This window comes from Martes martes (assembly GCF_963455335.1).
Source record: "Martes martes genome assembly, chromosome: 7".
Classification (NCBI taxonomy): domain Eukaryota; kingdom Metazoa; phylum Chordata; class Mammalia; order Carnivora; family Mustelidae; genus Martes; species Martes martes.
The window spans coordinates 127,953,054-127,975,908 of NC_137894.1; the positions used below are offsets into that span (position 1 = coordinate 127,953,054).

The 22,855-nt window shown below is 48.2% G+C and overlaps 1 protein-coding gene across 1 annotated transcript; it reads right to left on the reverse strand.

Moving 5' to 3' along the window:
- Positions 1-1,693: 1,693 nt before the first annotated feature.
- On the reverse strand, positions 1,694-22,024 carry CIPC (CLOCK interacting pacemaker). Its single transcript, XM_080808132.1, has 4 exons — positions 21,917-22,024; positions 15,167-15,354; positions 8,343-8,512; positions 1,694-5,291 (listed from the first exon to the last, which is right to left on the reverse strand). Exons 2-4 carry the CDS (start codon positions 15,300-15,302, stop codon positions 4,395-4,397), a joined length of 1,203 nt encoding a protein of 400 aa, XP_080664258.1. The 5' UTR covers positions 15,303-15,354; positions 21,917-22,024; the 3' UTR covers positions 1,694-4,394.
- Positions 22,025-22,855: the final 831 nt, after the last annotated feature.

Consider the following 22,855-nt stretch of genomic DNA (forward strand, 5'->3'; position numbering starts at 1 on the left):
TTTCAAATGGTGAGGGCTGGGCAGAACCTCGGGAAGAACGAGTTCTGATCCTTCGTTATTCATCCAAGAGGAGCGATGCCTAGAGAGGCTCAGTGACTTACCGAAAGCCACCCAGTTTATGCGTAACAGAAGGGACAGGTGTATGCAGGTCTTTAGACCCCGTCGCACCAGGCGACGTCTGTCGTGATGCCATCCATGGGGTGGCTCCAACAGGCGTCTTAGGACAAGTATTTTCCCGTATGGGAATCATGCCAAGAGGCAGGGGCCACAAACTCAAACAGCCACTATTTGGAAGCAGCCTCTATCTGAATATCTCCAGATCCATTTTGTGTGGTCTGCCTATCTGAATGCCACTTCTTACGGGAAGATGGTTCTCGATTTCAGCGGGGACCTTCTCTAGCTATCTTGATATGTCATTTACATGGTTATCCAGCCATACATTTTAAAGTTACTTAGAAAATTATGTAGGACAGGGGTGCCTGGGTGGCTCAGTGGGTTAAGCCTCTGCCTTCAGCTCAGGTCATGATCTCGGGGTCCTGGGATCAAGTCCCGCATCGGGCTCTCTGCTCAGGGGGAGCCTGCTTCCCCCCTCTCTCTGCTTGCCTCTCTGCCTACTTATGATTTCTCACTCTGTATGTCAAATAAATAAAATCCTTAAAAAAAAAAAAAGAAAATTATGTAGTACAGAAATAATGCTGTGAGAATTAGACTCTGGCAACCCTCTAGGCCTTTACATGAGGATAAGCTTGTATTTTTCTAGTGTCTTAAAAATCTGGGGAGGGCCAGTTGGACTGGCCTTGGGGGAATCTAAGAAGCATGGAGGGAGGCCTGGAGTTGTACCTGCTAAGGACCTCCGTGGTAGGAAGAACTTGATTTAATGTGGCGTTAGCTCATGCCGGCAGACAACTGTGAAATTTGTGAAAATGTCAGATCAGAAGAAAGAAATCCTTGGATTGTATCTGACTCTCATCCTCCCAACCCACCCAATATAAACCTCCAAGACGCAGGAAATACCGGACTATTTACTTGCCTTAAGATTGCCTGCATTTCAAGTTCACACCGGTTCCGTATCCAATCCCAACATTTCCAGGTGACCTGAGTACAACATGTTTGAAACTTAATGCCAATGTAGTTGAGCCTCGAACAACATGATACCCCACAGTTGAAAATCCACATATAGGGGCGCCTGGGTGGCTCAGGGGGTTAAGCCTCTGCCTTCGGCTCAGGTCATGATCTCAGGGTCCTGGGATCAAGCCCCGCATCGGGCTCTCTGCTCAGCGGGGAGCCTTCTTCCCCCCCTCTCTCTGCCTCTCTGCCTACTTGTGGTCTCTGTCTGTCAAATAAGTAAATAAAATCTTAAAAAAAAATTCCACATATAGGTTTGGACTCCCTAAAACCTTGAATTCTAAAAAGCCCACTGTTGACCAGAAGGCTTACCAGTAACAACAATCGATTAACACCTATTCTCTATGTTCTACGTGTGATGTACTGTATTCTTACAATGACAAGCTGGTGGAAAGGTTATGAAAACCGTAAGGAAGCAACATGTGTAGCGCTGTAGCGTCCTCATCAAAAGATACCCACGGATAAGTGGGTCCCTTCAAACCCATGCTATTTAAGGGTCAACTGTACTTACTCTAGATTTCACTTAGTATTTTCAAGCACTTATAAAGCAAAAAGGCCAAATAGTTTTCAAGTAAGTGAATTTTATTTTTCTCTGACATTTCACAGTCAATTTCTACAAAAACTTCATTATTCCTCAAAGGAATTCACATTTGGTAAATAAATCTCTACCCTAAAGAATTCATAGCAGGAAAAAGACTTCAATATACGCACGAGAGTTACTTTTCTGTTGAAGGAATCATAGTAAAGTCAGACAATATGATAGTCAATAAAAAGCCATGAGTGTAATAAATTACAAATGTTATTAAACTCCATTCCCATAACCAGTTCCGTCAGCAGCTTTTTCTAGATGTGTCTCACCCCTGCCAACAAAATCTGCCAAAAGTTCTCTTTAAGCGTCGGTCTGAACTCAGAATTGCTTCTCACTCTCAGAAAATAGTAGCTCTGCCCCAGTGCTTCATACCAGATCAAATCACGCCCGCTAAGACCATCACTACTTACAGCCTCGTGCAACCAACGGAGATCCTTCTGGTCTACTCCGAGCTTCCTTCATGTGCCGATCTGGCGTCTGGCCCCAAATGTCTGGGAGCCTCAGTGGACCTCTTCTTCCAAGAACTAGCTTCCCTATTCGGCTTCATCTGCTTACAGCTCCACGAGGGAAAGAACACCCATGCTAACAGCCTACAGAGACTTCCAGCACGAAGTCACACGATCAGAGAAGAGCCAGGGACGTGCTGCTTCCCCCTGCCACTCAGCAGTGCGGATCAATGGTGGCTTTCATCATCTTTCACCATAACAGGAAGGGAAATGCAAATCTTAATCTAGTAAGAAGAGTCCAAGAGGCTGATAGCTCCACAGAGGGTTTTTCCGATGGAATAAATTTGGTTCTCAGCAAGTGCGTTCAGATTTTTGACACTCAGTAAGACTCATGACTGGCGCCCAGGCTGTTCTGAAGGCACCTGTCTCTGTATCTTTGCTGCCAAATACCGTCAGCCAGAAAGGAAGCTTCCTCGCATGGTGCACGGAGCAGAGCCGCCACAGTACCACACGGATTCAGGGGAGGCAAAGGGAGCGGGCCAAGAGGGGAATATTGAAGGAGCTGAGAGTCTGCTTAAAGACAAATTTGCTGGGATTTTGAAACTCCTTCAGGAACCAAATGGCAGGTAATAATTCTGCACTGATCAGGAGAGTGCAGGGATTTTTACCAAGCTATTTCTAAACTGGTCGTATCTAAGTCATTCAGGTTTAGTAACAAAGTGTAGGCAATCCGATGCCTTGAAATTTAAAAACTATGTGACAGTTGTAACCGCCAGGTAAATGTGAGCATTAGCTTCTGGCCTTGGTGAAACTTTAAGAACATTTTTCCCTGCAGAAATGTGAAGCTGGTCATATGGGATTTCTTACTAAGGTAATCTCTGGAGATTTTCAAGAGATTTCAGTGAGATTTTCAAATGAGATTTCAATGAGATAAAAGTCTGAAACGGCACTACTTAGGAATCCCATTTACCTCTACCACGATGCTCCAAGAATTGGTCTCGCCTGGAAATTGTTATCACACCCTTCATTTCCAGATGAGCTTCAAATAACCAACCCCACACCTCTGGCTTTGCCGCCAACATCCAGGGCACAAAGGAGACACAGAAGACTTCCCCGCAAGTGCTCCATGTCACTGTGACATGCGACAAATGAAAACTCAGGATAGGAAAACACAATCAGCACGAAGAATGGTTTCCAATGTTTTGGGCACTTCAACGTCAGGACCTCAGGATGGTTTTAATTCAAAGTCGATCAGCTTAGTAATCGCTCCTTTCCTCTTTTACAAAAATGAAAGGGGATAAAAAAGTGGCAGCAGAGAGTTAACTTACAAACATTCTCAGAAGCCACTAAAATTATCTTTCGAGATTTTCACACATTAAACAGGCTGCATTGTTTCAAAAAGAGGCAGGGGTGGGGGTGGGAGCATAAATTTCCAGAATCCTCCAACTCCCAACCAAGAGATGCTGGCCATGTCTACTTTCTTCAGAGTCTAAGTCAAAAAAGCAATTCAGCAATTACAATTCCAGATGGTACTGAATCCATTCCATACTTTAAAAATCTGAAGTATTTTGCCTACCAGTTTAAGTGAGGAGAAATCTGGCTTGTGATTAAAGTGTAAGAGTTCACTGGTGCGACCCTCTCCCCTCGACTTTCCAGTTTAGGAAGACAGAGTGTCACGTGGCTCAGCGTGTGCACCCTCGGCCCAACCTGTGCCCGCGGCACTTTAGTGTTTGCCCAGATGGCACGATGCCTTGTGGAACGCGAGCTCGCCTCCTCTTTCTGTCTGTGACTAAGACATTCGAGGGAAGCTCCACAAAGGGATCCTTCTGTCACCTACTCCCTGGCTTGACAGGTGTCACTCTGTGTGCTCCTCCCTGTCACTGTACCCTTGTTCACAGTGTGTGGGATGGTGGGCGGTGACAGCCACGACAGCCCCACACAACCATCTCTCCTGCTTTGCCCCGTGACCCATCTAAGCACCTGCAGGCTAAGGAAAGGGGACTCAGGGCATTCACAAGTCCTCGGGGACTCAGAGGAACAGAGCCGTATGTAAACTGTGCACAGACCACAGGTTAAGACAGCGGCCAGGTATTGGCATGTGGCTTCCTAAGTGAGCTGCCCAACAGTCGAAGTGTAGAAGGAAAAGCTCTTACATAAGCTGCGGGAGACAGGAGTAGAAACAGCCAAAGAGTTAAAAAGAACCACTCAGGTCACAGGAAAATATGCCTTCTGGGTTACATGTCTGGGTGGTCGGAGAACGCCTCCAGCTCACTGCCGGTGTGCCTAGACCCCGCGGCTAAAGATGCCTGCAGCTTGGCCCAGGCCTGAGGAGCCCTGCTCTTGGTGGCCTCGATGAACAGCTGGGTCTGCTCCTTCAGCTGGTCTAGCTCCACCTGGGTCGCCTGGTTCTGACGGATCAGCTCCTTGGTTTTCAGCGTGATCTCCAGCAGACCGGACTTGTGGAGCACGACCAGGGTATTCTGAAAGCGCCTGTGCTTGCTCTGCCGCTGCTCCGCCGCCAAGAGCTCGGGGCTGCGGCACAGGTGCTCGGCGGCCCACAGGGGCGAGCTGTAGCTGGCGGCCAGCGGCGACAGCGGGGAGCTGCTCTCGAAGCCGTGCAGCGTGCTGTCTGCCGCGCAGACCGGGCTGGCGGGGGAAGCAAAGGTCAGGCTGGGGGCTTTAGCCACGTGGCTGCTGGACACCGGCTGCAGAGTCTGCGGGCTCCCACCCGCCACCAGAGAGGGCACGCCCTGCAGAGCGGAGTCCTCCGCAAGCTTGGCGCCCGGGGGTGCCGGCGCCGGGGGGCTGGGGGGCACGGCGCCAGGCTTGGTGGGCTCGCTGGAAGACAAGCTCGGCCCGAGTCTCTCCGCACAGACTTTCTTCTGCATCCCACTTTCTCCTCTCTCTTCTGGGCTGAGGGAAAGGCCCCTTTTGCCTGGGTGGGGGGCGATTTTGGTGTAAGAATTCAGAATGGGCAAGTAGTTCCTGGAGTCCGACTTCTTCTCGCCGGCGTGACACGGGCTCACGGGAGACGGCACGGGCGGATGAAGGAACAGGAGCTGCGGCTGCGTCGAGATCACCTCGAAGGACGGCTGGACGGTCCACGACTGGAGCTGGGAGGAGCTGCTGCCCTGCAAACACAGGAGAGCAGCGCGCTGCGGTTACCTGCGGGACGAGAGGCGCTGGAGAGGACAGGAGAGGCTCCTGTCAGGGACAGAGCTTCCCCCGCGATCCGGGGAGCCCTTCTCAAGAACAGGACTGGAAAACGGGCCTGAAAATCCATCTGGGTCTGAGATCAGCAGTTTGGGTCTTGTTTTGTTTTGAACCTTTCTTAAGGGAAAACGGAAGGAACTCTATTACTTTTATTCAAGCGTTATCCCGCAGAAAGAGAAATGGTAGGTAGGTGAAGTAACGACAGGGTTAAGGACACAATGGACGCAATGAAAATACGGACAGTCCGAAGTCCTGACCGAAGTTAAAATGTGCTTATCTCAAGACAAATGTTCTTTACACCCAAGTCTGTCTTCATTTCGCTGTATCTGGGATCTTTCACCTAAAAATGGCTTTTGACTAGAGAGGTACATATTGTCGTGGCCCGTTTTTAAGTCAGTGACGCCCGGTAAGCAGAAAGCCATTCAAGACCACAGTGCTTACGAGGTGCTTACTCTGGGGGGACACTGCATATGATGGTTTCTGTGGGTGCTCTCATTTCATCTCCCTAGCGCCCATGTGGAGTTACTGTTTCTTCTCACAAATAAGAAATGGAGGCTCAGAAAGTGGAAATAACTTGCTTTAAGCCTCTAAGCTACTAAGTGTGATGGAGCTAGGATTCCATCCTTGGTCTGACTCTAACACCCATTCTAACCATTCACTACTCAGCTTTTGTTATGTTACCCCTCGATTATACATTTTCTTATTCTTAAAGTACTGATTCAGATGTTAGTCTAATAAAGAAGGGCATGGCTATTTGTCCCCAATGTTTAAAAGCCAGTCCAGTTCCAACTCGGTCCCAAAGATAAGGGTGTAGATGAGGCTAGGAAGAGAGAACCCAATGGAGGTTCTTAACCCTGGTGGGGTCATTTATCTGAAGAAAGTTCTGGACTCTCTTCCTACATCTGTATACCATGTTGTACCCATGTCAGCTTCTTGGATGCCTGGCTAGGAACTTTAAGCCAAGTTCAACTATAGTTCATCTGCACAGAGGCTAGGATAACCCGGAAAATCCATTCTGGAGTCTAGCTGGGGTAATGCCTAAGCAAGCACGGCCAGGCCTAGCAACCACACTTTCTTGTCAGAGGTCCAAAATTAGAGGTCTTCTGAAGTAGAGATCAGCCTGGCCCACTTGGTAAGGAGCAAAACTTCAGGCTATCCCCCTAGTCACTTACGCCACAAGGACAAGACCTACGAGGCAAACGGATCCAGAAACTATGTAACTCATTACTCTCCCAAGATGATTTCAGTGGATTATTCTTCCTAATGTGGCTGTATGCCCACTGTCCGCATAGATACTTAGCTTATCTGTTCTAATTATGAGATCTGACAATGTGTTATTCACACTGAAATCATCTGAGGGAACACGGGACAAGATTTTCGGCTTGGATAGGATCTCAGAATCACTTCACATAAAGCCTTCGTGTTAAAGATGAGCAAACAGACATCCACGGTGGTTAAGCAAGGATGTGCAAGATCTCATGGTCCAAGGGCAGAGGGGGAACCAGACCCTCACAAGAAAAATACCTAAAAGCAAGCAGCAAATATCAAGACATTACACAATATGCAGAGATTTTTTTTTTTAAGTGTACGATTATTTTAATTTTGGGATGTGCTGGATTCAAGCATGTGTGAAAACACAAAACTCCTAGACTGCTCCTCTAGGTCAGCCTGCCCAGAAGCTTCCAAGCTCCCGATGGAGCCCAGCAGCCTTCCTTCCCGGCGGTCTTTGTCCTGAAGAATGCCGCTCTGCTGGAAAAGCCTACTCACTCCTCAACGGCGGGCTGCTCAGCCCTCGGGAGCTGCCAGCCGCGCCTACAACAAAGAAGGCACATAAACACAGACAGACACACAAGAAAGAGCGAGAAGGGAGCAGGAGAGGAAGGCGGGGAGGAAAAAAGCCAGGAGAAAAAAAAATCCCAGGAAGCAAGTGGCACTGGGCGGGGGGCTGCCTGAACAATCTCATGTGGGCTCCATCTCGTGCCTTTATTCCCTCTCTTTGTTTCAGTAAGGACAACTGCGCTCCCAGCTGAGATGTGATCTGCCAAGAAAAAAGCTTCAAAAATTCTTAGCTCTTTCCTCCAAGTCACTAGGGTGCCTTGGTGAAAAGCAGTTTGTGCGCCTCTGTCATAACGAGGTAAACAGTTCCGATCTTAGGGTTTCCTGTCAGGCTCTCACCAGGTTCTTCCACCTAAGGTGGGAAGGTCAACCACACAAAGCCAGATCTCCGACTTCACCAGCTGCAAGCAGCCTCAGCAGTGGACCCACGCGAGAACTGATGCCCTTTAGAGCAAAGAAGGGTAAGGTTCAATGTTCAGCCAGGTTCATGTGATTGAATTCTCTGTTTCAAACACCGGGCTGAGCTTACATTTCCATTTCTAAATCTTCTTTTCTTCATATCCAGACAATAATCATGTCATATGCAGAGTTATGTAATAAAGCCCCAAACAGGGTACTTTCAACTCCACAACAATGCTGTGTGGCCTCTACTGGGACAGCCACAGCCAAACTGAAGAGCTCCTTTCTCACTGACGACACAGCTTTGAGAGAACACGGAAATTGCCTCTACTGCTCAAACAAATAAATGCATCCTACATCTCTCAATTCAAGGGCAACCCAAATTAAAAAGAGATTCTTTTGTTTCTACCCTCAACTCTGCCATATGTTAGAATGCATCGTGGAAGTTATGACATTTCTGCTTCGTGCCTTTATTCATGACTAAAGAATTCTGGGGTCCCTCTGGACAAACCAGTAATACAGAAATAAAGCAGTCCTACTGTCTGGAAAATGGGAACACAGGTCACGATTACTGCAGTCCTGAAACCACTGTCCCTGGGACAGAAGCACGCATCAGTGTGGTTCCCATGGTCTGCTTCTAAAATCTCTCCTTGACGGAGAGAAAGAGGCACTGTATAGAGGGAGCTCAGAAACGCTAATGGGCAGACACGTCAGGAGACAGTAGTCCTCCTCACCTGTTTGACCAGCACATTCTTCATGACAACCATTGGGGACAGCGCGGGGAAGGCACTGCCTGCGGTCTTGGAGTTCTGCCTTGGCCTGTCTTCTCGGCTCCAGCCTAAGGCGCTCAGCATGTCCTCGGACTCCATCTGCTCCGCCGAGCTCAGACACTCTGAGCTCCCATCTGCTGGGCAGAAGAATGGTCAGTTCGCATAGGATCCAGGCTGGGGGCTCCTAAGCAGACCTTCTAAGGAGTGCACGGATTTCTCAAAATGGAATGGAACATTTGTGATATACGTTTTTTGTGAATTTTTCTGAAAGGGTCTTTAGCTTTCATTGTATTCTCAGTGGAATCCACACATGAACCCTCCGACCTCAAAAGATTATAAATCGCTACCCTAGGACAGCAGGCTTCCTTTCTAAGTCTATTACAGACAAAAGCTTGCATCAGTTAGGGTTTATGTGAAAGTAATTAAAGCCAGCTGACAGGAGAAACAGGGTGAAGGTTTCAAAGCTAGATCATTACTTTCAAGAATCTGCTGCTGAGAGGGGAGGGACTGTGTGTGTGACCTGGGGCAGGATGAAGACCTTTAGAGGCTCTGGGCACCACAGGATAGAGGAATAAAGACAAAACCAACCTGTAAACCTCAAAACTTATATCCATGCTGAAATGTAAAGAGTTCCATCCTAAATTTTCTAATTGCACAATTCTGGGTAAGTTCATCCAAGCTGAAATGTGAAATGTGTCTTTGTTACCCCCCCTCCACCCAACACCTCCAACAAAGGGGGTGCTGGTGTCCTAAATGCACACTGAGTGCACCCCTGGGGATCTGGCACAATGGGAGACAGAACGGCACTCTCTGGGGTAAAGCAAATGAGGGCGCCCCGTGTGAAATCCATACAGAAAGGCCTTAATTAGCGACCTGCTGGAGTAAGCCGGGAGCCTGCTCTAACCCTGCAAGCAAGGAGCCTGGGGATACACTAAATGCTCATCAAGAATCGCAGAGTAATTGGGCTGAGGCAGGACGGAGATGTGACTATAATTCAAATGAGCGTTAAGTGTCAACACTTGCATTTAATCAGAATGTCTAGAGATGTTTTCTAGAATTTATGGATGCTGGGGGCCTCCTTTCGATCTTCTGAAGGGCCCAGGCAAGTGGATTTTCACAAGGCGCAGGGACTCTGAGTGTGCACCTCTAGTGAAGAACCAGGGCCTGAGACAAAGGACCTCAGAAGCAAAATGCATGCGAGTGCATGAATCTTGGTTTCTAAACGCCATTCTGCACAAAAAGAAAAACAGGGATCCGTGGAGAAACAGCTAAGTTCAGTTCAAGTGGGAGTGGAAAGTACAAGATGAACCTGGACATCTTATTGTCCCAGAAAGCAAGGAAGTGCTCAAACACAAATGGGGTCAAGTCAGAAAGACACAGAACCATCTAGAAGGGGCTCCCATTGGCCAAGTTTGGGACAATTATACAGGACTGACAGACTGAATTACAAGAGCATTCCATGAACCCGCAGCGGTGCTCAAAAGGTCTACAGAAGTGTCTGTACTGCTCTACAGAAGTGTGCCTGCTCCACAGAAGTGTCAGCCACTAAAGTGTACAAGGAATGGTAAATCAGAGCACATTTTTTTTTTAATGGTAACTTTTTTCCCCGAAGATTGTATTTATTTATTTGACACAGAGAGAGAGGCAGAGAGAGAGAGCACGTGTGCAGGAACACAAGCAGGGGGAATGGGAGAGGGAGAAGCAGGCTCCCCGCTGAGCAGGGAGCCCCATGTGGGGCTCGATCCCAGGACCCTGGGATCATGACCTGAGCCTAAAGGCAGATGCCTAATGACTGAGCCGCCCAGGCGCCCCTCAGATCACGATTCTTAAGCCAAAAATGTAGTAAAGGATTCAGGCAAGCATCATCAGTGGTTGTTAAAACCACTGGTCAAGAGTTTTTGGGAAACGGGACAGTCACACAGCATCAAAGTATCATCCCATAAACTATGTACTAATTACAAAGAGAAAAAGGTACTTTTCCAATAAAGCTATCTCATATAAGCTTACACACGACCTTAACCACGTGATCAGCCAGGGCATCACCAAGAACAGACAAACTTGGGAGTCTCATTATGTGCTACGGGAATGACGTAACATCAAAAGTGCAGTATTCTGGTAAAAACAAAATGCTTCTCCTGACTCTAATAATGGGGAGACTATCAGAAAAATCCAGAGAGTGAGACATTCTACAGAACAACAGGCCTAATTCACTCAAGTATGTCACTGTCATTAAAGAAAACAAAGGGACAAACGGGAGGAAGGAAAAGGCAAGGGAAGATAAGGACGTTGTTCTAGACTAAATCAGACGAAAAAGGACAACTAGGGGCGCCTGGGTGGCTCAGTGGGTTAAAGCCTCTGCTTTCGGCTCGGGTTATGGTCTCAGGGTCCTGGGATTGAGCCCCGCATCGGGCTCTCTGCTCAGCGGGGAGCCTGCTTCCTCCTCTCCCTGCCTGCCTCTCTGCCTACTTGTGATCTCTGTCAAATAAATAAATAAAATCTTAAAAAAAAAAAAAGGACAACTAAATGAAATGCACAATACTTAATTGAATCCTGGATCCAAAACAAATAAATGGACAAAAAGACAAACAGTTACAAAGGACATTATGGGGACAATAGGGAAAATCTGAATATGGATTATGGCTAATTAATAACTTACATCGAGTGAAAATTCTTGGTTACGACCCTGACGCTGGAATTATCGCAGAAGAATGCTACTCTTTTAGGAGATTGGTACTGAAGTATACTTGTTTATATATAGATATATACAGTACGAACAGAAGGAGGTATGTATGTGTATAGAGACATACAGCAATATGGCAAAATCCTATCCCTCAGTGGATCTGAATGAGACATCTGTGATGGTCATTCCATTTTGTGTACATCCGAAATTTTTCAAAACAAAGTTGGGAGAATAATTCAAATGGGAAATACTACCAAGGTTTTACAAATCCCATCATGCTCCAAGGTACTCAGAATGGTAACTCGAGCGCTGATGAACTCACTCCCTGGCAGTGGCCCAGGAGAGACCAGAGGCGCATACAAGGCTGCTTTCTGGGGTGTAACGATGATTTTTAATCCCACCTTATGTCTGAACAACACAATGCTTCTTTTTTTTTTTTTTTTTAAGATTTTATATATTTGTTTGACAGAGAGAGAGATATCACAAGTAGGTAGAGAGGCAGGCAGAGAGAGAGGGGGAGGCAGGCTCCCTACTGAGCAGGGTCCTGGGCTCGATCCCAGGATCCTGAGATCATGACCTGAGCCGAGGCTTAACCCACTGAGCCACCCAGGTGCCCCAACACAATGCTTCTTAAAGCACTTCGACATAGAGAATTAGGCAACTATCAGGAAAACCATCCAGACTTTGGGACACACTACAAAACATGTGACCTGACAAGGCTGAGGCTGTTGGAAGGCATACCGAAACGTCAACATCCTGGCCCTAATCGGTGGTAGGATTACAGATAATGTTTAGTTTCTTCTTTGTGTGTTCCTGAATTTCAAAGCTCCTACAATGAGCACGTATTACCTTCAGGATATGAAAAAGAGATGAAAAACGAATGTGATAGTAAAAGAAAAAAAGAGACATTAGGCCTACAATGTTTCCTAAACCAGTCTGATCATAGAAATCACCGGAGACGTGTGTAAAAAGGAACAGAACCCACTTTTCAGGGCCCTCCCATCGACCTTCGCTATCATGATCTCCAGGAGAGGAGTCTGGTGATGGGTAAATTCTCCCTCAGAGAAGGAACCCTGCCCACATCTTGGTCTCAGACTTCTAGGCTCCAGAACTGTGAGATGACGAATGTGCTGTTTCAGCCATCCGGTTTGTGAACTGTTATGACCGTCCTAGCAAACTTGTACACCACCCTAACCAATAAAGGTCTGGCTGCAATAACCTTAGCTTAATCACGGCAATACTGTTATCATTCAGATAACAGGAACTGCACACGTATTCACGTGCCCACCCAAACTTCAACCATAATCTTAGCCCAGGCCCTGATGAGTTTGGGACAAAGGTCAATATATATGGAATGCCAAAGCAAGGGAATCTTGAGGCTCTCTCATAGAACATCAAAAAGTGTGGAGAGCCACACCAAATGTAGGGGTTTTTTTAATTTTTTAAAAAGATTTTATTCATTTATTTTATTTTATTTATTTATTCTTATTAACATATAATGTGTTATTTGTTTTAGGGGTACAGGTCTGTGATTCAACAGTCTTACACAATTTAGAGAGAGAGCACTTGAGGGAGGGAGAACACAAGCAGCAAGGAGGGGCAGAGGGAGAGGGAGAAGCAGACTCCCCGCTGAGCAGAGAGCCTGATGTGGGACTCAACCCTGGGACCATGACCCAAGCTGAAGGCAGATACTTAACCCACTGAGACACACAAGCACCTACCCTATGTAGGTTTTAGTCCCCACACAATATTTTCACTCCAGTGTAGCAACTGTGAGCAGCTCAGCCAACGTGTACTCCCCATCACTGACTACTCCTGATCAATTACTGAATGAACAGATGAACAGATGAGGTGGATTTGGCTGACATTAACCTAAAGAATTCATCAGAGGGGCGCCTGGGTGGCTCAGTGGGTTAAGCCTCTGCCTTCGGCTCAGGTCATTATCTCAGGGTCCTGGGATCGAGCCCCGCATTGGGCTGTCTGCTCAGCAGGGAGCCTGCTTCCCCCCTCTCTCTGTGCCTGCTGCTCTGCCTACTTGTGATCTCTGTCAAATAAATAAACAAAATCTTAAAAAAAAAAAAGGAATTTCATCAGAGTGGGCCGCTTAAGTACTTTCAGCAACAGTGCTGAAAGGTAGGGCATCTGGAGTCACACAGCCTTGGATTCAAATCCCAGCTCTACTGCTGACCAGTTGCCTGATCTTGGAAATGATATAATCCTTTTTTAACTTTTTTTTTTAATTTTTAAAAGATGTGCTTATTTATTATAGAGAGAGAGAGTGTGCACACGCACGTGAGCAGGGGAAGGAGCAGAAGAAAAGGGACAAGCAGACACTGCACAAGGGGTACCTGAGGCGGGCGGGGCCTGACACACAGCTCAATCCCATGACCCTCGATCATGACTCGAGCCAAAATCAAGAGTGGGACACTTATACGACTGAGCCACCCAGGCGCCCCAGAAATCATGTAGTCTTTCTATGCCTCAATTTCCTCATCTGTAAAACGGGGAACGTAACAGTCACTTTCTTACAGGGTAGTCGTTATGAGTTATTTTATGTGAACCACTTAACATGGTCCATGCCACAGTGTGCTGCAGCTGGGTCCCACTAGCTCACACGGACTAAGACTACACATCTTCTCTAATTCCCCCAATCTTCCCATCCCCACATTTGGTAACATCGTATTAGTAGCTTGAAATTAATTGGTCCTGGTGAGATGTATGCACAATGGAAACTGGCAAACTTATGTATCAGGGGCTGGCTTGCCAGCCAACCACTGGTTACACAGAACTTATATGGTAAATTCTATATAAATGTTAACATGATTATTATTACTCGATAGATATTCCAACTCCCTTGGGAGTTTGAAAAGGCATTCTGCTAATTAAATGAGTAATGCTGATGAGATTCCCTTAGCAACTGATGACCTCAGGGGAATCAGGACGTACCTGGGTGGTGGTGATCACTATTGTTAACAAGAATCTCAGAAGAGCCTTATGATGAGTCAAGCCTCAGAAACAATGCTGAGAGAGAAGAAAAACCCAAAGGGCTAATAAACAGGCCCTCCTTCCCTGGACTGTCCTTATTCTAATCCTTCCATTAGGCTGGTACTCTGTTCCTCTCTGAGCAACAATCTATTTTTAATTTGGCTTCGCATGCAGCATGCCTACAGGGAGAAAACACACCAATCTAGGGATGAGAGAGTTCTAATTTTCCTAACAGCTGCATTTTGCACTATAAATTAATAAATCAACAAGATGGATTGATGAGTCTCTGTGAAGCTGGGTAACATAAATCTTCCTCTAGGAGAGGGCGCTACTCTCAGCACGTCGACCCAGCCAGGAGCCCCTGGCATCATCTCTCTGCGTCCTCTTGGCCAAAGATGCTGATACACTCAAGCCATATTTAAGCCATTATCCTCAAACCTGGAAGTAACAGCGCCCAGCACAAAATTAAAAGATTCGCTGTGCAGGCAGCTAGCCCTTTCAGAAAAGGTTTAAAACAAACTAGTGAGAAAACCTGAAAACCATTCTACTTGCTGGTCTCGAATAGAGTCCAGTACAGTTTGGAACTGTACTGGAGGGGTCTCTTAGTTCAAATACAAAAATGCACAGATCCTGGCAGGGGTGGGTTGTGGGGGGAAATGCTTTTAAACGTGGGAAAATTACTTTCTTAGCAAAAACAGTTATCTAAAATTATATACTACTTCTGTTTCATTTGCTACTGGTGACACCATGCAGTAGTCCTTTTTTTCCAGCAATGTAGCTATTCCTCTGGAAAAGGAGCTAAGACAACAGAATTGTATTTAAGTTTTTTGTTTTTTTTTTTCCCCAGTAACCACTTGCAACAGTTGGACATGGAAGATTTAAAGTTGGGAGAGGCTGAGTTGAAAAAAGATGGCAGATCATTCCTTCAAGATTAACCCCCGGTGACTCTGACAGTAGCCCGCAACACGGGCACCAGAATTACCATTTTAAGACGTAAGACAGTTAGTTATCCTATACATGAAAGCTTCCCACATTTATCACACAAATTTTAGGGAGGACATTTTTAGGAGGAGTTTTAGGCAAATCATTCACTGCGATGTGGAAGGAAGAAGGTATTTTTAACCTGAAAATCCGGAGTCCTTATCTGACTCAGCAGCTGCCATGCCGTGCTGACGAGCTGCCTTCTTCATCTCTGTGCCTTTGCCCAGTTTGGCCGAGAGTCTTCTGGGGCTCTCCCTGGACGGGTTTTTCCTCTCCATGTTTTACAGGGCTGGAAGTGGATTCATCAGTCCTCCTTTCAACTGGATTGCCCTGGGGAAAACAACAATTACGTAAGAAGACAGTGCCTGGAGAGCGGACACAGGTGAGCCTGCCCGTGAGGAAAGTGCGGGCAGAGAACACTGGCCTCGCCCACTTCCTCGGTATTTTCTGAGAGGCCTCCGCTTACCCGGGCTGCAAGTTTGCTGCGCAGGAGAATGGTTTCTACCCAAAAGGAGGTTCACTGTCCTCTCCTGCCCTCAAATTCCATCACAAATTCAGGGCACACAAACCACGCTCAGTGGAAGCTTTGTAAACTGCTAACAAAGGCACACTTGATTAGGCTTTTTGGAAGGGGTAACTCCCCCTGCTCCCCGAGGAAGGGAGGAGAGGTGATGCCCATCTTGGACAAGGCTTGCCTTCCCAGCATGCACTGGCAGGCTCCGGACAGTAGAGTTGTTCAAATTAACCTTCACTTCTTCGGATGAGGTACTGAACACAACTCTTCACAAGTGCAGGCTACGTTTTGGCTTAAAAAGAACTTTTCTGCACAAAAAAGACCATGTATAATAATGCTTTGATTCCATACAAGTCCACACGCAACGTTACTGCTGTAAATGTCCTCCTCCGTTGCTCCTCCATTTTACAGAAGAGGAAATTGAGGGTCAGGGTAAGGGGCACTCATTTAGAAAGTTATCTATCCAGCGCCCGCTATGACGCAGGCCTTGTGCTAGGACCAATACCAAGTGCACACAAGAGACATGGTCAGTACCTTGCTGGAACTTGTGATCTAGAGAACCAGACCCTCACTAATCAAGTAATCATACAATTATTTAATCACTTTTTAAAAAAACATTTTTTTTAGATTTTTTAAAATATTTTATTTATTTATTTGACAGACAGAGATCACAAGTAGGCAGAGAGGCAGGCAGAGAGAGGGGAGGGAGCAGGCTCCCTGCTGAGCAGACAGCCCGATGCGGGTCTCGATCCCAGGATCATGATCTGAGCTGAAGGCAGAGGCTTAACCCACTCAGCCACGTGCCCCTATTTAATCACTTTTTAAAAAAGCTATTACTTATTTATTCTGAGAGAGAGATCATGAGTGGGGGTGGGGAAGGGGCAGAGGGAGAAGCAGGCTCTCTGCTGAGCAGCTGAGCAGGGAGCTTGGTGTGGGGCTCAATCTCAGGACCCAGGATCATGACCTGAACTGAAGGCAGACGTTTAACTGACTAAGCCACCCAGGAGCTCCCCTAAATCACTATTTTTGGTAACAGCTATAAAGGGGAGGGGCTAAAAGCAGTTGGGGGCGGGGCAGGGAGTACTGGGCAAGGGAAGGCTTGCCTGAGGAAGTGATGTGTAGCCAGGATCCAGACGAGTTATGGGGGGTGGGGGGGACACAGTGAGTGGGACGTGGCCCTGTGAAGGCCCTAAAGGAGCAAAGAATTTGACACATTCAAAGAGCTGAGAGGCCAGGGAGGCCAGAGCATGGTGCAGGGGTAGAAGGCCATGCACCTGCACCTAGAGGGATTGGCGGGGGCCAGGCAGGCAGTGTATTATAACCCATGGTCGAGCAGCATTTTCCTAGCATTTTGGGTGCTGGACTGAGGTTAAAGTGGAGAGAGGCAAGAGAGGCACTGAGATCATGCAGATACTACCACAGAAGCCCCGGGGAATTAAAGCGGTGGCAGTAGTGAAAGGACAGAAGGGAACAGACTGGAGACAGAGGGACCATTTCCGAGGCTAGACAGCCCAAGAAGGGCGCAGAGGGACTCGGTGGCGTGGCTAGGGCAGTCCAATCTTGGCCATGTAGACAGAATTGGCTGTGGGTCATCCAAGTGGAGAGGCTGGGGAGGCTGTCACACACGCAAGGTGGGAGCCCAGAGAAGCTAAAGAAGCCTAGACTTGGCCCAGTGACACACGAGTCCACGGCATATCCAGAACCTGGCTAACAGTGCAAAGAATGAGACAAATGAACCCTTCAGAAGGCTGGCAGAGGCTGAGAACATTCCAAATATTTTAACAAGGCCATCTCCGTCCCCGTGGAATGGCAGTGATAAGGATGGCATGGTAAGAACACAAAGGTTATTGCGGGGATAAAGAAAACAGGGAAAATGGCAATGACGGTGACAAATGGGTAGGTGCTATGGTCCGAATGTTTGCGTGTGGTCCCTCCCCCGCCCCCGCCCCCAATTCGTATGCTGAAATCCTAACCACCACCATCCCCAGACGATGGTAGTATGAGGTGGGGCCTTTGGGAGGTGCTTTGTGGCTCAGTGGGTTAATGCCTCTGCTTTCGGCTCGGGTCATGGTCCCAGGGTCCTGGGATCGAGCCCCGCGTCGGGCTCTCTGCTCAGCAGGGAGCCTGCTTCCTCCTCTCTCTCTGTCTGCCTCTCTGCCTACTTGTGATCTCTGTCTGTCAAATAAACAAATAAAATCTTTAAAAAAAAAGAGCAGAGTGGAGCCCTCCTGAATGGGATGAGTGCATTATAAAGGCGACTCCAGAGAGACCCCTTGCCCCTTCCACCACAGGAGGACAGCAAACACTCTGTGACCCAGAACATGACTGTGCTGGCCCCCCGACCTTGGACTTCCAGCTTCTAGAACTGTGAGAAATACATTTTTGTTGTTTGTAAGCTACCCAGTCTATGCGGTTTTTTACCGCAGCATGAATGGACAAATGCTAGGTCCAAGCAATGCCTGGTGAGACTCTAAACCACAGTGCCCTTACGCCTCCATCCACCTGTCCTTCTGAGTGGAGAGGAACGCGAGCTCCCTGCCAAAGGGCACTGTGTCTGGAATATCCTGAAATGTCAAGTCTGAACACTTCTCTAGCAGAGGATACAGTGAAGAACATCACCTACACCAGAAGCAGAGGAGCGGGTCAAGATAAAATTAAAGACAAGGATGTTTACAAGCTTCCTGGAGCAACCCTCTTGCTCCTACTTTTTTGCATGCAGCAGACGCGGACTAAAGGGAACTTATCTGAATGAGACTCAATTTTGAGCACAACTCCAAGTAAAAATTATTTTGTATCCTATCTAACTCACTCAAGGGGAATGGCTTCCCCCATTCAATCCATGTCATACCAAGCACTCTTGGTTACAAGTGAAGTCCCATGTGCATAAAAGAGAAACAACGACACTGTCCCCCCTTGCACAGCACAATGGAAAAGCAGCGTCTCTATTGCATGGCTATGAAATTGGACAGCATGAATAAACCAGTTTAAAAAGGAAACCAAGGGGCGCGCAGGTGGCTCAGTTATTAAGCGGCTACCTTCAGCTCAGGTCATGAACCCAGTGTCCTGGGATGGAGCTCCGCATAGGGCTCCCTGCTCAGCAGGAAGCCTGCTTCTCCCTCCCCCACCCGCCTACTTGTGTTCCCTCTCTTGCTGTGTCTCTCTCTGTCAAATAAATAAATAAAATCTTAAAAAAAATTTTTTTTAATTAAAAAGTAAAAAATAAATAAAAAGGAGACCAAAATGTAAGGAGACCAAAATGTAGAACCGTATGTTTCATTAAATCAGGTACCTTCCAAATGGAACCCAACAAATGTGCATAGTTTAATTTTCCTGAAGTAACACCACCGAAAGGGAACACGAAGCTTCTTCAAAATGGACGGAGCTGTAGTTTGTGGATGGGCCATCAGTCTTCCAGAAGTCTGACCCTGCTCTTTAGATCAGGAAGGTAGCTCGTGTGCATTGCACCTAATTGAGCGCTTGGCAAAGTTTTTACATTACCTTACAGGTATTTTAGATATTTAGATATTTAGACATTTTAGATACTTAGATATTTTAGATAAAGCATCCCAATTTAGTCTACAGTCCTTTTGATAAGACAACCAAAAAGGGTTGCTCCTGTTAGCAAGTGTGGCCAACGGAACTTCAGAAGATACACAGGAATTTTCTGGCTCACTGGGAAGGTGCATACTTGTGGAATCAAAACGCAAACGTTGACTAATAGGTTAAAAGGAGAACAGATGCAAAAATGTTAAATCCTAGAGTGGATCCTAGAGTGGTAGCAGTTGGAAATAAAGAATGCATAACCCACCTTGGAAAAGCAAATGGACTGCTTTGGATGTGAAAGTGACTAAAAATACGAAAGCCTCTGTCCAAAGTTCTTTTTTTTTTTTTTCCAGCAAAGTTCTTTTTAAGCAAAAGAAAGCCTTGGTGTCTTAGAAAGGTGGGATGGACTATGAAGGGCTACATTATCCCTCCTTGACCTCGCTTCTCTGAGAGGAGAGGCACCACCATCCTGGGAGTGGCGTGGAGGAGTAAGCCAGTGAACAACAGACCTGCTCACACATCAAGGCCCAGGACAGAGGAAGAGCACCCATTGATGGCAGTTACCCCACTGCTCTCAAACCCAGGGCCTTGCAAATGGCAGTTTGAAAACCTCAAGGCTTTTTTTTCCTCCTCAATATTATTTTACAATCAAGGCAGATGCTCCTAAGCAGACTAGCGGTGGAAATTGGGTTACTCAGCTCTTACCCACCGTGTCATGTCCTGCTTCCTGGCACAGACTGGAAACCACTAACACTGCTTTACAAACATCTGAGATCCTCATATGCCTAACTCTCCATGGAAAGGACTCCAGCTTAAGTTCCCACAGACTGTCAGAATCGACCTAATTGGGCCTCTCCTAGGTGTATATGTGACACATTGTCCAAAACGTTCCCAGGGGGAATAGTACACATAAAACTCATAATGGAAAGTGAATCAATAAATATAGAAGTTTATATAAATAGGTATAACATAAAATTCTAACTAGCGCTCTCTAGCACTTGGCTTATTTCTGCACTCCTCACATTCCAGTCCAGTCATCTGTCTCCTCAACCTTGAGTTGTTTTTCATCTTTGCAACCTCAACCCCCCACAACTAATGTGTGAGGTGCTCAACAGAATAATACATTCCAGCAAATCTTCTGTCCTGCCGAGCCCTGCTGACAGCCTCACAGCTTAGCTGTCATCGAAATACCCCAACAGCTTGAAGGTCATGATTGTGCGTTTCCAAACACCATGGTCGTCTCAAGATTTAACTTCCAGGTCTGGTCTCCTGGGGGAAACAGGTACCTCATTTGCCCCTTATTCTAAGGTGAAACCTCAGGGATAAGTCCACCAACCGAATTAAAGGTTGTCTAATCCAGAAACAATCTTTATAGAGATTTAGGCTTATAATAAAAGGGGGAACCAAGGTTTACAAGGAAAGGATCTGAAATGCTGCTCTCAGATCTTTCCTTTTATAGACACTTGGCAACTTTCCCAAGAGCTCAAGTTCCCTTTAAAACATATCACATGGATAACATGCGTGCATGGACAGAGGTGTGAGGCGAAACTCAAGCAGAGACTTAAATATGAAAAAAGCACAAGGCCGTAGAAATTAAGACCTTACCACCCAGAAAATCATGAGTAAACCCAGTCATAATTAGAAATACATTACTAGCTTTTCCCTGAAGTTACTTTGTCTTGGTCTCCATGTGGGAGATACCATTCTGGGGAAATGTCTGTGTGCTTTAACAGAGGGAAGACACCTCCCCCCCACCGAAATCTCAAATACTCATTTTACCCTTCGCATCCATTTCCATTCTCCAACTCGGCTGCAAATTTATGTCAAAGATCCTGAACCCCAATTCTATACAATGTCCTCTGTCTGGAACCAGACATGGCTCCCTCCATTCTCCTCTTCCGAAGAAGAGATAAGATGAGCGAAATTCTCCAGATCGCCAGCTTCCAGAAGGGTTCACAGTAACAGTGCCCACCTCCCCATTCGCACCAGCCCACGCTGCATCTGTGCCAGGCAGCAGGAGCACGCTCCAGGCATCCACCAGCCTGCCAGCTCAGCAGGGCAGAACTGGGCAGACCCTAGGACCCTGCTGTGACTGGCACACCACCAGACTCCCAGGGCAAACGCCCAGGCAATGTGTACTGCCAGGACTTGGGCAAGCACAGGGAGCCTGGCTGCGGCCTGGGCCCTGGGCCTGGATCAGAACTCCCCGAAACCCACCCACTAACCACTAACTCCTTACTTGGCACTGCGCAACTTCTCCCCCCCCTCCCCATGTCCCGGCACCATATCTGGCAAGCTGGCCACCCAGGAGAAACCACCAGCCAAATGGGTGACATCAGGTCTCTGCAAAAGACAGCACACCTGCGTCCCGGGCCCAGGACGGGGCACTATGTCCACCCCCTAACTGGAGGCCCAGGACCCTCACCGGGTAACAGCCCCGCTCCCATTCACCTGCCCGTTCCCTGTCCCTCTGCTCAGAGCCCTGCAGGCCTGCGGGCTTTCCGCTGCTGCCTGGACGCCCAGGAGGGCTAGACCCGGGCCCACCCGCCCTGACGGTACCCTACTCGCTGCCCATACAAGTCCCCTCCCCACACACAGCCCCCAGCCTCCCGCCAGCCCCTCTCCTACGCAGCCGAGCCCCTCGCAGCAAAAGCAACCAACTAAAAGGGAAACAGACGCACCGTCTCCCGCTCCCACCATTCGGCCCTCTGTCCCCCGAAAGTCCCGTCCTCTCTCTTGCCTACGTCGCTTCCCTTCTCTCCCCTACTCCTGCCTCCTTTCCCCACGCTCTCCGCGCGAACCTTCGCCCCCCGGACCCAACCCTCCCTCTCTCACCTAGGGCCGAGGTCGCCTCTCCACGACCGGCCCAGCGGGTCAAGCGGCGCATGCGCGAGCCCGGCCCCGCGGCTCCATGACAACCCCGTCGGCGCCGGGTCTCAAGCTATTCCCCACCAGCTCCCGCCTCCCGCCCATTTCTCCTCCCTCCGCCTCCGCGGCGGCGTTCTCCGGCCACGTGACTCGACTCGGAGGACCCGGCACCATGGAGACTGTCGAGGTTCTCCTAGAAGGGCCCCCCCAACCGGAAGGCGAGGCGGGCCCGCCTCCCAGGGAATCGCTGACATCCCTAAGAGGCCTGAGCTCTCTCCGCGGAATGTGGGCGTCTCTATGGTTGGTTCCCAGGGTTTGCCGCCATTTTGTACAGGGGACCTTGAACTTAGAGGCGCCGGGGCATGGCTTCGAGGCGGGGTTTTGAGGAGCCATGGGTGGGCGGGCTTCTAGCAGACAGAGGAGGAGGCGTGATTCTCCTGCGGGAGCGGGTGGCGGTTGGCCAGGAATGGCTCTCTCGGTTTGTACGCAGGGACACCCTTAGGATTGGGGCCCGGGACAGGCCTGCTGACGTGCACGTGAGGCCGAGGCGGTGGCGTCCGGCGTGGGAGGGCAGGCGCGCACCCTCGCCTCAGTCTGGGCCTGGCAGGGGCGTTCCCGAGCGCCCCGCTTGGCTCACGTTTTTGCCACGCCTGTCGCGGCGGTTGGCTGGCATTCCCCGCTACCTCTGGAGACAGCCCTCCATGACGCAGAGACGCGATCAGTGTTTCTGTTGGACGGTTTCACGTTCTTTGATGTATGGCTCCCTTTGTCCCGTGCCACTGTCCGAGTTGCTGGGTTTTATGCGGATACTGCCTCTCCTGCCAGCTTTTGGTGAAGTGTGACAGTGAGCACACTTGTGATAGCTAAAGTTAAAGGGGATCAATTCTCTTGCATCGGATCAGTGAG